The sequence below is a fragment of the Helianthus annuus genome, chromosome 17 (genome assembly GCF_002127325.2).
Source record: "Helianthus annuus cultivar XRQ/B chromosome 17, HanXRQr2.0-SUNRISE, whole genome shotgun sequence".
NCBI classification, from domain to species: domain Eukaryota; kingdom Viridiplantae; phylum Streptophyta; class Magnoliopsida; order Asterales; family Asteraceae; genus Helianthus; species Helianthus annuus.
In genome coordinates, this window is record NC_035449.2 from 20,788,769 (window position 1) to 20,805,280 (window position 16,512).

At 35.3% G+C, this 16,512-nt stretch overlaps 1 protein-coding gene and 1 long non-coding RNA gene across 12 annotated transcripts; both read right to left on the reverse strand.

Moving 5' to 3' along the window:
* Nucleotides 1-3,878: 3,878 nt before the first annotated feature.
* On the reverse strand, nucleotides 3,879-5,690 carry LOC110923821. The gene is made up of 7 exons (XM_022167877.1): nucleotides 5,550-5,690; nucleotides 5,367-5,466; nucleotides 5,019-5,115; nucleotides 4,589-4,716; nucleotides 4,408-4,492; nucleotides 4,167-4,305; nucleotides 3,879-4,094 (listed from the first exon to the last, which is right to left on the reverse strand). The coding sequence occupies exons 1-7, from the start codon at nucleotides 5,688-5,690 to the stop codon at nucleotides 3,879-3,881; spliced, it is 906 nt and encodes a 301-aa protein (XP_022023569.1).
* Nucleotides 5,691-9,720: 4,030 nt separating this feature from the next.
* On the reverse strand, nucleotides 9,721-14,797 carry LOC110921431. Of its 11 annotated transcripts, none has more exons than XR_002582394.2 (10): nucleotides 14,580-14,796; nucleotides 14,366-14,485; nucleotides 12,825-12,934; nucleotides 12,186-12,757; nucleotides 12,066-12,100; nucleotides 11,929-11,962; nucleotides 11,719-11,853; nucleotides 10,975-11,148; nucleotides 10,748-10,865; nucleotides 9,721-10,123 (listed from the first exon to the last, which is right to left on the reverse strand). It is a non-coding gene; the product is annotated as an uncharacterized LOC110921431 (long non-coding RNA). The 11 variants fall into 11 exon arrangements; XR_004886324.1 differs by having other exon boundaries at nucleotides 10,748-11,148; nucleotides 12,186-12,397; nucleotides 12,659-12,757; nucleotides 14,580-14,793; XR_004886323.1 differs by having other exon boundaries at nucleotides 10,748-11,148; nucleotides 12,186-12,737.
* Between the last annotated feature and the right edge of the window lie 1,715 nt (nucleotides 14,798-16,512).

Consider the following 16,512-nt stretch of genomic DNA (forward strand, 5'->3'; position numbering starts at 1 on the left):
AAGAACGGGTAAACCCCAAAAGCTGTATAACCATAATAGTGGTTTTACTAAATAAGATTTTAGAAATGGGCTTTCGGAACATTAGTAAAAGAAACAGACCTAAAGGTCACTAACAACAGAAAGGTGGTGTTCGGATTAAACAAGCAAAATGCTTGATAATAAAGGTAAACGGAAGCCGAATGACGGGAGCGTGTTACATTAAGGTAATAAGCCCAAGGGAAGGGATAAGAATTAAGGAAAAAAAATATATAAACCAATAAACAAGAATGTTGGGGAATAGGGGTAAAGTTTGACTATCATAAGCGATGAAGTATACGCGAACAAGTCAAACAAGAAGAATGAAAGAATAAAAGACTTGGTGGAATAAGGGCGATGGAATAAGCTAATACTACTGAATGAATCAAAACAAAGGCTTAATACATGCCGGAATGGCTGCTTTGATAATGACTTCGGTAAAATACCCGATAGATGGGTAGGAATACGGATCTATACGTAAACCAAGAGATGGTGGCGCAGATTAAAAGTCAAAAGACTTGGATTAAGAGTTATGACTAAAGGACAATAAAATTTCGCAAAAACAAAATTTCGATAGTTATGTTCAACTATTTTAATATTGGACGGGCCGAATAAAGTATAATACTTGATATTCCAAGTAAGCGCAACCCGAATAATGAAAGTGTGAAATATTACTGAACCAATGTGATAGGTCGTAAAAGAATATGGAAAGGAAAACGCAAACCAATAAAATTGGGGTGTTAAAAACATTAAGATAACGAACCCGGTAACGGGTTGAAAGGAAATAGGGGCATAAACCAAATAACGGTATGAGTAAAATAAACCGCCGCGAAGGTGACATAAGAAGTCATAGAGTCGGAAAGATAATCCGAAAGAAAATGAGTATAGCCTTAGACTACGGTCAAGGTCAAATGAATTTTGAAAGCGAAAATTTATTTATTCTAAACATAAAAAGGGGGTGCCTTAACGCCATATGTATACTTATGCAATTAAATAAAGATATGAATAGAAGATGATCCATGGGATCACCATAACCTTCAGGTTATAAACAATGTAAATGTCTACGGGACCAAAATGACTATCGGGTCACAAATACAAAGGAACAAACTATAGGGTCTCACCCTAAAAAGGTGAAGACCTAATAAAATATCCTACGAGGCTAAGTAAAGGAACCTGCGGGTCGATAATATATAGCGTGGGAACCAGTCATGATTTCCTGCGTAAAATGATAACGAAGAAGAATAATTCTTGTCGTCAATTTCTGATATGATTAATTGACATGTGTTAAAGAGAAAAACATTAAACTAAAATTCAGTTTTAGTAAGAAACGACATTCTAACAAATATAAATATTACGAGAGAAATTAGAAAATGGTTAATACTAAAGGATATAGGTATTAACGCCGATAGGTGTAAGACGATGTATTCGAAAGAAGATTCATAATAATGAAAAGCTGACATAAACCTAAACATGACGTGATGTGATCACGGACACAAAAGGGATACAAAATACAACCACGTTATAATACGAGTTATTAGATGTGAAATTATAAACACGCAAAGTGCCGATGACGACAATATAGTATATCCAAATAACGAGGTATGGGGTAAAATGGCGACCAATCAGTCAAGGCGATAAAACAAGTTATAGTCAGAATAATGTTGTGACCTATGTAGAGCACTTGTCAATGTAAGACTAGCGTGAAGTAAATATGCTGACGGACTCAGTGACTGGATGGTCAAAAGACAACCCGGTCAAATAGGCGACAAAGATAGGAAATAGATGATAAAAGGTTACGGTCCAATAGGAAATATGCCTAAAAGACGAATATGTCAATACGAATAAAAACCTTATGCCGGAAAAGAAAGAATGCCTTGAAAAACGAAACTAAGACGGTTAGGTTCAAACCAAAGGCCTACTTAAAGAAGGTTTCGGGGACGAAACCCCTTTTAAGGGGAGTGGACTTGTAACACCCCGAAAATATAAAACTTTATATTAGAATTATAAAGTATAAAATAAACGAGAATAAACTAACTAGGAATAAATAACCCAGTTAGATGTGAGTCTTGTGATGCCAAATAAATGGATGGAACTCCTAATTAAGAAATGAAATAATAAGTAGAGGGACCTAAATTGTAAAGTTGGAAACTTAAGTGTTTTAAGCTGAAATAACCACACCAAACACACACTTGAAGTGTGTTTGGTCGATCAAGAAGCAGGGGGCGAACAAGAGCTCCCCTCCAAGCCCTAGTTTCACTAAAATTGATCAATTGGAGGTTCAATTTAGTCCCAAATCAAGTTCTAAACACGAATTAGTGATCACCTCACTGAAGGAATCACAAGGTATGCAAAATTCTAGTATTTTGATTCATCACAAGTTCTAGGTTAATTGTGAAAAACTGAAATTTAGCTTGATTATGTCTTGCATGGATGAAATTAGAAGTGCTATTGTGTCTAGGGATAAACCCTAGATGATTTCTTGTCAAAATCTTGCATAAGGCTTGTACGGTTATAATCACCAATGTAGGTGACTAAGAAGTTTGTAGAAACTTGATAAACACTAGGATTTTGTGATTCTTGTTCAAGTGTAATCTGAATTCTAAGAGGTAATTTCTGAAATATAGAGGCTAAGACATGTGGGAATATGCTTAATTGAAATTGGTTTAGATGAGAACTACAAGTCATGAACTTGGTTTTGATTGTGTAAAAATCTGACCCGCTAGGTGTTTGATAAAACGCCTAGGTGAGGATTAAAATGTTAAAAGTTGAGTGAAAACGCAGATATGATTATTATAGAGAATTATGCATTAAGGTTTGTGAAAGAGTTCTAAATTTATTGTGAATTGAACTCTTTAGGCAAAGGGTCCGGGTCGTCAAGCGGACAAGCCGGAGTGGACACGCGTGGAAAAGGGGTGCTCTAAAGGTACGTGACTTTAGTCTCGTTAAATTATGCATACATGTTTGGGTTAAATGTATGAATGGAGTCGTAGTGTAATAGATGCGTTTGATGTGTCCTTAAAGTGGCGAAGTTCACTCGACCATCAAACGGGTCAAAATAAAGATTGGAAATTGGGTTTGGCTTGTTAATAAAGTGATAGTTTTCACTAGATAGTCAATCGGGTCAAATTGACGCCATAAAAGAATCATGGAAGTAGTAACTAGAAAGTCTCATATGTTGTTAAGTGTTGGATTGCACCACGCTTACGAATTTGGCTATGATACTTCAAGTTTGTGAATCCGGGATATTGGATCAAACTATAGAAGTAAGATGCAAATATCGCTTGAAACAGAATATTGGAATTCCGTGGGAACAAGCTTCTAGTTCTAAGGGAACACAAGGCCATGAATGGCGAAATTATGCCAAGGTTAAGCCCGGGGAATTGGGTAACCATGTCTAAGAGTAATAAGAAACTGAAAAGTAGTATTATGCAACTATTGCTAATGGGTCGGATAATTGAAATAAGGAAGTCATGAACAAATTGCTGGTAACTCAAGATCCGCGACGTGAAATCTACATAGTTAGATCCGTAATTTTATTACGGACTCATAGGAAAAAGAATCGGTTAAAACGGACTAACGAGTAAAAAGTTATGATAGTTTAAAGTTAGTATTTTGTGAATTTTCGGAGCTGGGCAGATTACCAGGTTGCAAACCTGCACCTGCTGGAAAAAGGTTTCCCCCGCGCCACGCGGAATAATCCTTGGTAACTCCCGCGACACGCGGAAGCCGTCGAGAGTCGCGACGGATTTGATGTCTCTTGCCGCGACACGCGGCAGAACCAAAGTTAAAACTGCAAAACTATATTCAAATATCAGTCTTAGAATGTTACTTATATAAATATAACGCTAAATAATCATCATTGTTTACTTTGTGGTGATCGATGTACATTCACTATGACATTTGGGACAAACCAAAGAAGTCGCAGGCAATCGAACAATATCATCTGAAACATTTTCAACATTCTGCAAGTATTCACTTTTACCCATCACCTTCTTGAAACACTCACGACAGGCAGCATAAAACCAACCATACTCTTTTTGCACAATCTTAATTGTCGCAACCACAACACAATACATTTCCTGTAAAAACACAAGACACTTCCTGTAAAAACATGCAGGTGACAAACCAAACTATATAAAAAGATGTGAAACCTTTTCTATCTCACTAGTCTCATCAACATGTTTCTTCACACCATCAGTAACAAATTCTTTATGCAATGGAAAAACACTCTGAGACGATAGTATTGTTTGAGAAGTAGAACCACTCCCTTGTCTAAACTTCAGTATAAGCCTTTTGAATACCACAAATGATAAGAATTAGTATACAAATAACATGAAACCAAGTATTTGACTTGAACATCTATATACAAGAGAAATTACATTTACAAATTACCTCCTCCTAAGCTCATTAACTTCATCAATTTCTTCATTCAGAAAAATTCGTGTTACAAACTTATCACTTTGAACAGTATATTCACCTACATGGAAAAGTATATAAATATTTAATGTATATATGTCTTTATATTGCCAGAATAAATAGTACAGTTATGATTTGCAGAAAGTAACAAAAATACCTTTCCATTCCTTACACTTTCCATGCTGTATAACAGCCATCACATGCTCATGAGGTGGGATTTTAGAAATGAAGTCCTTAATCTGCAGAGCATAATCATTCCACACAGTATATCGCAAAACCTTACCCCTACATGAAAAGAATATTCATATCAAAACAACATTGAATGAATAAAAACAGAAAATCAAAGGAAAATTATGACATTTATTAAAGTAGCAAATGAGCCATAAATTAACTACCATATTCACTAAGAATAAAATATAGACCTCATTTATTACCATGATTCAGCATTACATACAAACACTATAAATCTCATTTATTACCATTACCATGATCCCACATTAAATACCAACATACTTCATCTTATTTATTAACATCATTAAATACAAACAATAATCAGTACATGACTGCACATGTAAACAACAACTTACTCCAAGTCTTCAATATCGAAATTCATCTTCTTAGTCTCCTTTGGAGGTCGATCAAAGATTTCAAGATCTCCACAACAAATCACAGATCCAGCAACATCTATATGATCACATTATACAAGAATATAAGTAAAACTCTCTAATATTATACAAGCAAGACATGATTACAAAAATATACACTACCAACACTCAAAGCGTTTAACGCCTCTCCTTAAAGAATATCTTCATAAGCTCTGAAATTGAAACCATACTCAACACCTTGCCAATCTCTCACAGGAGTAACAGTTGTGCATCTATAAAAGTTGATTTTATAAGGCTGCACTACTACTTTATATAAATCTTTATTCTCACCAACACCAAATTTCGACAGAATCATAACAGCATCTTCTTGAAGCTGTCCATCAAAAACAGGCATCAGATGACTCTTAATACCTACTTGAATCATAGCACCCTGAAGAACATTTAAAGAAAGTATCTTTTTAGCATACAACACTACATTCTCTAATAAAACAGAAAAGCAGAGATACAAATCACCTTCTCATCAATGAAGATGAGATCCATCTTGTAATCCTGATTCCATTTCCGAATAATTCTCGCTTTCATGTTCCACATATCTTTCCCAGGATTCAAATCGTTAACAAAACTAAGATTATTACTGTCAACTGATATTGACATGCTTCTAATTCGGAATTCGGATTGTGATTAAATTTAAAATTTCAAAATCAGAGAAGTTGAAAGCGTGATGAAATATGAAGAGGGAAATGAGAAAAAAAGCCTTATATAAGAAGGATGATTGACAGGAGTTTCTGAGTGACATGCATTAATTGCTAATTACTTATTCCCATGCATATTTGAATTTGAATTTCCCGGTAATTAGCCTTAAACATCTGCTGATCTAAAAGCATTACGGAAGATAACAACAACTACTGCTGCTAGGTATACGTTTGCCAAATGAACCATCTGCTACTTTCTTGTAGATGGGCAGTGGTTTGCCCTTTGGAATGTGGGCCAGACCTTTAACATTTGAATACACAAGGCCGTGGTTTGAAATTAAATTAAATGTATTTTAAAGTGATTTATATATTAGGCTTTATGATGTAATAATGACATAAGAAAAGCATTGTTGGACAGCCTCTCCTGCTGACACATCAGCTTTTCTTATGTAATTGGGATTTCTCCTTTTATAGAAAGTATAGATAATATAATATAATTCTTAAGAATGTTATATTTATTCAAGGAATAATGAATTTTGATAATCTCAACTATTAGTCGTTGGTTGACAACGGTCCTAACTTAAAAAATAACCAGTGGTGGTCCCACCTTTTCATATATTGTAAACCAATAGACTTGTATTAACAGAACCTTAATTTCTTTTTATCCCCTTATCCTTTTCAGTTTAATAAAAGTCTATTGGTTTATAATATGTGAAAAGGTAGGACCACCATTGGTTATTTTTAAGGTTGGGATCGTTGCCGACAAACAGCTAATAGTTAGAATTATTAAAATCCGTTATTCCTTTATTCAAAGAGCAAAATAATTGTTGACTTATTTTGTTGCTTGAAAATTGTTTTGGTAAAAAATCTGATCAAGGACAATGTAACCAAATCTGAAAAGTGAGGTAGAGTGCTTAGGTGATTAACGATGATGAAATGAATGTAAGACGAATAATGCAATCGAACACAGAGATTTATACAAGGAAAAGCCCTTGATCACTAGCAGATTGTCGACACAAAAACCTCTTGTAGTTAAAACTATCACTACCAACTATATTGCACAATCAAAAGTGATTACAACTTTGAATGTTGATCAAGTTTGTTACAACCGATTGCTAAGATTGTTTGTGAGTTTTCTGGTTTGTAATGTGTGTATGCGAAATGTGAACACCCTATTTCACACTTGATCAACCCATTTTGAATAACAACAAAAACTAAGTCCGAAAATCATGCATGACCACATTCACTCTCAGTGGCGAAGCTTGACCCGAATGACGCGGGGTCGAAAACGTATATACCAAAAATTTTCTATAGAACCGGGAGGTCGAAAACGTATATACACAAAAATTTTTATACGAAAACTACATATATAACACTATTGAGTGAAAAGTTCAAAGGGTCGGGCGCCCTAAAGATAAATTATTGGTTTATTTTGCGAGTAAAATATCAAGCGTACATAGGGACCACGTCGGTAAATTATTGTGAAAGTCTGGTAATACGTCTTGTGTAATTTTCATCGGTGATTCTAATTGGTTATTTTTTTTTTTTAATTTCACACGTTTTTTTCTATTGCTCTTTAAGACTACATGAGGTTATTTTTTTCTCAGTCAAATAGTCATTTGGATAATATCTTGAGAATAAGATTAAAAAAAGGTAACCAGGTGAGTTGGCTTAAAGTTATGTTTCTGCTAAAAATAAAGCATAAATTTATTATTCAAAAAGATAAGTTAAGTTAATGAGGGAGAAAACAATAGATTCCTATCACCGTATCACGTGACAATGAGGAGCCATAGGCCCATAACTACAATCTCTATTTATAAGCCAAAATCAACCGTTTAGATTTTGCAAAGTTATATATATATATATTTTTTTTAACGGCAAATTTGAATCACTGACGGACCACTGGAGTATCTTCGTGTCACCAGCAGAACCACCCGATCATATCTATCTTCACTAGGCATAATGTCTATACACCAATTCAGGAGGAAACCCAATAAATATGGGAAAAACCCCCTTATGAGAATCGAACCCAGGACCTATTGATCAAAAGTCTTATCTCACCCCCAAGATACCACTAGGCTATAAAGCCATGGGTGCAAACTTTTATATCATCGTGGACCAACAGAATCCATCTCCACAAGACAATAATGCTTACACACTAATTCATGTTGAAACCTAATAAATTTGAAAAAACCTCTCCTGAGAATCAAACTCAAAACCTAAAGGTCTCTAAGATTTATTTTACCATTAAGATGCCACTAAACTATAATGTCATAGGCAGTTCATATATAAAATTAACATAAAAACAAACTGAATACCTAAATGTGGAATTATGAGTGATATAATCTAAATCCTAAAAAATACAGTGGAAAGTAAGATAAATTTTGACCGAAAAATAGCTATGAAATAAATGAAACAAATATCTTTAAAATCGTAACTAAAAAACATACAAAAGTATCATTTTCATTCCCTAAACGTCCAACATATTCATATTGATTAAAATGGGAAGGATGGTGATAACTAATGACCTAATCATTTGATATATTGACGTCATAATGTTAAATTATTTATTAAGAGGCTGTTTGACAACATCTGAATGGTTAAGTGCTGAACTAGTAAGAGGTCTGAATCATTAAGTGCTGAACCAGTAAGAGGTCTGAACCATTAAGAACCTGTATAATGCTTAACCGTTCAGAGACAAATGTCTGACCAATTCAGATTACAGGTCTTAACCATTCAGACTTTGTATAAATCTTAACCATTCAGAGGCAAATGTCTGAACCATTCAGACATCTGCTCGTGAAACAAACAGTCTGAACCATTAAGTGCTGAACCAGTAAGAGGTCGATCTGAACCATTAAGAGCCTCGTAAAGAGGTAAACAAACAGTCCCTAAGGGTTGTTTGTTTAGCTCTTAATGAGGCTCTTAATGGTACATACCTCTTATTGATTCAGCACTTAGCGGTTCAGACTGTTTGTTTCGCGAGCAGATGTCTGAATAGTTCATACATTTGCCTCTAAATGGTTAATCATTATACTGAGTCTGAATGGTTAAGACCTCTAATCTGAATTGGCCAGACATTTGCCTCTGAACAATTAAGCATTATACTGATTTTAATGGTTCAGACCTCTTACTGGTTCAACACTTAACCATTTAGAAGTTGGCAAACAGCCCCTAACCGAATCTTCTTTTCTTCCCTCCATAGAACACTCGTCTTTAAGTGGGCTTTTTTAGGCTATAGGGTGTGGTCATAGCTCTCATGATCACCATGACCCTCCATGTTAGTGCCATGTAACTAATCTTTAATCCACCATCCAAAACCACTACCCTAAGGGTATGGTCATGACCCAAACCATTAGCCCCTTATTTATTATCTTTGTCTAAACAAAAAGGAAATGATTTGTTGAAAAATGGAAAGGAGGACCATGGTTGCCATGGTTTAATCCATGCAAACCATGGTGGATCAATCAAGGGGGTGGTGTAGCATTCCATTCATGTTCTTAGGTGGCAAATCATGTCTCAACCATGATCCCCACACCCTATAGCCACCCTATAGCCTTATAGTTACCATCTCCCATGTAAGGTAACAAATCCATAACATTAGAAGTATGTAGAGATATTTTTAGTAACTCAGCTGCTATTATTTTCTTCAAAAACATAAATATATCATCTATCTATGGGGCTTTAATTCTGAAAATGACATGTAGGAAATATCTCCCTGCCTAAATGGATCCAAACCACATGTGCTCCCGTATACAGGACCCCTTTTATTTGGATACTCCTTATCTTGTTACTACAACCTTTATTCCAATTTGAAATTGATCCTCTCCTTTTTATATTGTCCCACAAAAGTAGTACTTGTCAAGAAAAATGGTGTGATTTGGTTGCGACTATATATAACTAGCTTATATCCCGTGTGACACACGGGTTCAATAAATAAATTTTAAAACATTTTAATAAATATGATGTATGATTTTTTAAAAAGTAGAAAAAAACATGTAATCAAGTAATTTAAAATAATAATGTTTTGACGTCAAGCAGTTTAAATTAAGAATAAAAAAATATATTATAAGGTCAAAAGGATATTTTTCCTTGAGGGTTGCAGTAAACCAATGTTGATCATACATGTTCCTTTCTCCATGTTGAACCACAACCAAAACCATAGTTATTAAAATCGAGAGCTTTTTGCGCGTAGGCGAGTTTTTGTAGCGAGGCGCATTTAATGCACTTCTGGTGCCTTTGTTCTTCTCTCTTTGAGGTGGTAAACAACGACGACTCTACGGCGTTTGTTAGGCTCGATCCAGACCTTTGTGCGTTCAGGACTGCATTGAATCCGATACTTCCATATCCGAGACATGTGGCGGATCTCCGTCTTTGAAACAAACTCCATTGAAACTGTTATCACACAAAAATTTGTATAAAGTTAGTTATCAAACTAAAATAAAAATCTACAAAAATTTTTATAAATGTTGTTATCAAAACGAAAATAAAAAATCTACACTAAAATATTCATACAAGAAGCCAAGAGGTGAACGTATAACCGAGTTTCACCCAAGCAGGGAGGCTGCAATATAATATATCAAGTATATTAATCCTAACAAACTGTGGGGGTCGGGTGGGTTTCGCTGACGGGTCAAAACGGGATCAGGTCAATGTGGGTTTATGAGTAAAGTGAGTTCGGGTAAAAGAGGGGCGTTTTAAAAACAATGTCAATTAAGTTTGGGTGAAAACGTGTTAAAGCTAAAATATTGTTTTAAAAAAAATTCCAACCTAAGTTCACACAATATTTTTTTTATGGTGGCAAGTGGTGACGATGGGTTCAGTATCACCTACTTTGACATGATATCTACCAATTTAACCAAATGCGCTTACAATAAAATCTAACGTTTTAGCTAAAGTACATAACAAAAAATATAAATAAAGAAAATGGGTTTGTGGGCCGAGATTTCTGATGTCGTAATTAATAAAATTCGGCCAAATATAGCTTTGTAAAACACAAAAGAGAGAGGAGAATGAGACCTCTGCTAGAAGAAATCAAGTGTTTAGCATAGAGGTGTGAAATCTTGTGGGCGCGCATCCAACTCTAAAATATATGACCGCAACAGTTTCATCATCCCTGGAATCTGGTGACATTCAGCTGCCATTCGTTCGGAAATTTTCATCAACAAAATAATAATAATAATAATAATACATAATACGTACGTACGCGCGCGCGCGCGCACGCGCGCACACACACACACACACACTTGAAGAGTTCCATTTGAAAGAATCTTCCCTTGTGCATCATATTTCAGCCAGTGTCTTCCAGATACTTGTAATGTTATGTGTGTTGATCAGCTCAGGGAAAAAAATCTTAGTAGGTTGCCATTTCATCACCTCTTGATATCCTTGTAGCCGCATCTGATGGTGCAAGAGAGTTTCTGCACCAGAAAATACACATTCCTTATGATATAAAAAAATAAGAACCAGAGAACACCAAGGACTTGCTAATAATATATATGAGATCACATTGCCAACTGTTGTTGTCACATATGGTTCAACTGGTACAGCTGGCCGGTTTGAACCGGTTTTTAAAACATTGGTTTGACGTCAAGCTATTTAAATTGAGAATAAAAAAATATATTAGAAGGTCAAAGGGATATTTTTCCTTGAGGGTTGCAGTAAACCAATGTTGGCCATACATGTTCCTTTCTCCATGTTGAACCACAACCAAAACCATGGTTATTCAAATCGAGCGTCTTTTGCGCCTAAGTGAGTTTTTGGGGCGAGGCGCATTTAACGCGCTTTTGGTACCAAGGTATTTAACATGCTACATGGCGCATTCAATGGGAAGAGTATAGTTTCTTAACTAAAAAAAACACAAATACGATGTGACTAAGTTCAAAACGCCATGTAAATATTACCCACTGTTTCTGTTATCTGTACCAGTTTCACCTGAAATAACAAAATAAGAGAGAAGAACGAAGGTGACGTTAAAAAATTGTACATACATCGCAAGGCTGATGACGAATTTTCAAAATGAAAATATTAGTCAACTGTGGTCAAATACATGCTAAGACATCTCCTTACTTCAAAGCCAAGTTTCCCAACAATATTTCCCACAAGCTGAAAAGGGTTTGGGGTTCCTGCAGCAGCACGAAAAATGAATTAATACGAATGCTAGGTTGAACGTATCCTTTTCGATAATAAACAACCTTTACCTCATCTTCCAGAGAGGAGCTTATAACCCGGGAACTTCCCGGGTAGGAAAAATAAAAATAAATTTATTCCTCATGCAATTGTTTCTAAATGAATATCCTCATGCAACAAAATTTAATCCATGATGAACATCACTTACAAGCTTAACTTCATTTGTCACCGCCGCTGTTCAACCTTGTAACCAAAACCAAAAAGAGAAAGCTAGTGAGATATTGTAAGATTAATCTTAACAAAGAATCAAAATTGGATGAAACTGTACCGAATCTAACTCCGGATCTGTACGACACGGTGACATCAGTGGGTCAAAATTTGGTGAAACTGTACCGAATCTAACTCAGCCCACCCGACCCGCCCATATAAGTGTTTTATCGTACTTTTAGCGTCTTGCGATATAGTAGTTAAACCCATAGTTATTAAAGGCGCTAGGCGCACTCAATGCGCATAGGCCTAAAGCGCGAAAAAAGCGAGCGCCTGAGAAAAATCAAGCGCATAATGAAATAAAATTAAAATATATTATGTATTAGGAAAAGTAAAACTATTCTTTAAACAAAATAAACAAAATCTTTTATGTAACACCTTATATCATCTATGTAATACTAAAAGTTCTAAAATATTAGTGTAGAAAAATAGTATTCCTTGGATGAAAGTAGAAATCTGGCTAAAATCTTGTCGGAATTTAGAGAATTTGGCCAGAAACTCTCCGGAATCTAGGAATCGCGCCGGAATGTGCACCTGAACCATCACCTAGAGAATTAAAGCGCAATTTCTTCAACTTAAAGCGCAACTGCCTCGGCTCGCCTGAAAAATGGGCCTACGCGCAAGAGGCGATGGCTTTTAACAACTATGGTTAAACCAAGTTAACAACCATACAAGCAATAAGGACGGTAAAATCACCAACCTTAGAAACTTTTTCTGCCAGCCCTGCGTTTCTTGCATCTTTGACCATAATTTCCAGCTACTTCATTTGTTCTTTCCAAAGTTGTCATTGCTTTTTCTCCATATACAGATCTGTATAATAAAATTAACGATATAAATTCACGAAAGCATACATAAGAACATGTTGGCGTTCACTAACCTGGAAGTATCGCATCATTAGCCCCTAAAAAGACCGTAGTGGCAACTTTCGAAAAAAGTTTCGAAAACCGTTTTTTTTTTTTTTTTGCAAATAGTATTTGTTGCTAAAATAATAATTTAAACTATACATGCAATATATTAGCACTTTTTAAAATATACATGAACAAAATAAACCAAAAAGCTCAGTTATTACTCCCAAGAGAACCGCAACGTTTTTAAATGGAAATGCAGTTCCATATATAGACTTGACTATTGAGGACGAGTCTAAAAAGGAGACGTTCCTGAACAGTTAAAATCGATCGCACGGCCCAAAGCGAAGCAAGTCAGCCTATATGAGATCCAAACATCTCGGTTTTTGGCAGTTTGACGGTAAGACCATCACCATGGAGTGTGGTATACCGCCCCTGACCAACTCAGCAAGGTTGGCACCCTATAGCGCCCCTCCCCCATTTGGAGTGAGAAATTATACAAATTGCACCAAAAAATTATATATTACTCATCCTTGCCCTATATATTGCTTTTAAATTCACGTTCCAACCAGTGTGATCATAATAATGGTGATTGGTGAGAATTTATAATCTAGTTGATTTCAGTTATTCCTACTCAAGGCATTCACAATTGGTAAAATATGACAATAGCAACTTTAATCTTTGCATTATAAAAATAATAACTAACAGGGCTTGTAGATTGGATCTAATATATGAAGTTTAATCAATAATTAAAGGATCACATTTACATAAAAATGAATGACAAACTAACTATACTTGAATCAGGAGTCTGATCATATAGTAATATACATAATACTAATCCCAAAAAAAAAAAAAGCTGTGCAGATTCATATGAATTCATAGATCTGAAAAAACCCTAGACAGAAAGGAGATTTCACCTAGATCAAAGGCACATAAAGCCAGAAAGATTTATTCGTCACTGAACCCTAATCCCAAAATTAAGCGAACCATCATATCGAAAAACAATTGTTTTAGTCTAATTCTAACATTCATTCGTCATAGATAAACTATCCAAACGATCTTCGGTCTATTCCAGTATTCCTCATACAAAGCATCAACATATAATGTTAGCTTTCACAAAATTCCTCTGGTGAGCAACAAATATTTTAGTCCAATTCTGACATTCATTCGTCTTAGATAGACTATCCGAACGATTTTCAGTCTATTCCTCAAACAAAGCACTAATGGATTAACCCTAGAAATAACATGTAAACTTAAAATTTGTACTGAATCTCAAATTCCAATAGTGATTTTCAATTTATTCCTCAAACAAAACAATGATATATTAACCCTAGAAATAACATACAACCTTCAACTTAGTATTAATATTCATACAGTTCAGTAAGTAGCAGTGTACCTTTGGTGGACATCGGGCGACCAGTACGGCACCGCCTAGGGTACGGATGTTGCTCGCCGCCGAGCACCGGCCGTGATAAACTTATGCTCAGATCTGGAGCTCCGAGATCGTTGTAAACACCTATATCACCAAAACAAAAACCCTTCCGTTAATCGAAGCCCTAACTTTGAGATGAACGGAAAGAAACAAACCAACATGACTAAGATGATCGTACCTGAAGAAGACGATCTTCATCTCTACAGACGACGAATCGAAAAACCATAATCGGTCAAAAACTTATATATGAAGATCGGTTGAATCAAGGGCGTTTCCATCGGCTCTCTCTCTGGGTTATGGAATTTGTTTTCCAGATCTGGATTGGGGAAATAGTGAATTTGAATTTGAATGAGAAACTGTTTGAGGAAACTGGAAAGGTGGAAGCTTTCTGACATTTGAACCAGTAACTGGTTTGAGTAGGGTTTGTTGTATATGCTTTAAAAATTACACATAGGATTAAATTAAAAAATGAAAAAACTAACAAAATTACACCTAGGATAGAGGGCTTGAGATTGTGACACATAGGATAGTAAACTAAAGGAGGTTTTGACAAGTGTGTTGGTGGATTGAGGTGATGCCAAGTGGCAAAACCTTGTTGTTTTATTAGGTATAGAGATTTTTTTTATATTTATGCTTAATATATATTTTAAGAAACAAAATTATTAACAATTTCGTAAGTCTGGATGAAAGAAAATGCATTTGGCTTAACTTAATAGATTAAATGATCAGTGAATAAGTTATGGTTTTTACTACTGCAATTTTAAACAGATGAAATGGACGTCAATATGGGTTAGCTCATTTGCTCTTGCCTCTTAATGTAAGGTTTTGGACTTAATCCCAAACAAGATGTAGATTAAGAATAATTTGGTGTAATTTAAACGTATGCGAGTTTTGCCATTAAAAAAAAATAATAGACAACTATAAATGATATCATAAAACAAAGAATGAAAATTATATTTCGCCTATGATAAGAATTATGAATTCTAAGACCATACGTAGTGGGAGAGCTTGAAAATGAGGCATCACGTCAGCAAGTGTCAGAAAAGTGGCGTGGTGCAAAAAAGAAGGGAGTGGGACGTGGCGTGAAAGGGTGGTGTGGTGCAACACGTGACATACATTTTTTGTATTTATTTTATATTTAGAAAAAAAGAAATCTATTAAATTAAAAAAAACATAAATATTAATTAGATAAATAACATAAATTAAAAAAAATTACATAGAGTTAAAAAAACACATTAAGTTAAAATAAAATTATATAAAGTTAAAAAAAATACATAAACCTTTACATCGCCTTCGTCTTCATCAATGTCGTTTCGTGGAACACTCCGAATGTGTTCAACCAAATTCGCTCAAAGGTTGTGATGTATAACACTGTCATAAATATCCCTTGTGTTCATTTCTCTCCATTTATCATTTATTTCTACACTATTTGGTTGACTCCCCTTCTCATGGTATTCGCAAATTGCACTTCCCTCGTAATCCAAGATCATGTTATGTAAAATAAATGCACACGTACATCACATTTTGAACTCTAGGTTTTTCCATAATCCTACACGACATTCTCAAAATGTGTCATCTTTTCTTCAAAACCCCAAACGCTCGTTCAATGTCTTTTTGTGCCGCCATTTGAGCACCATTAAACTTAGTTCTCTTTTTGTTTAACGTTCTACCCCTTGTTAATGACTTTACAAACACGGCATAATCCGGGTAAATACCATCCGTTAAATAATAACCGTATTTGTACTCTGAACCATTTTTAAAATAAAAAAAAAAACTTTTGTCCAACACAGTTTATATAGTCATTGAAAATGGATAATTGATAGACCTGAAAAACGGGTCAGGCCGGGTCGGGTGGGGTCATGGGTCAAAACGGGTTGGGGTCGAAACGGTTTCGGGTCGAAACGGGTCAATTAAAAAAAGGGTTGTTTTGGTTCGGGTCGAAACGGATTCGGGTCAAAACGGGTTCAGGTCAAAGCGGGTTCGGGTCAGAACGGATTTCGGGTCGGGACGGGTTGGTTAAAAAATGTTTTTTTTAAGTGATTGTACACCAAAGGGCAATTTTGTCGAGTTAAAACGGGTCCGTGTTGATAACCTTCGAATAATGGACTTGG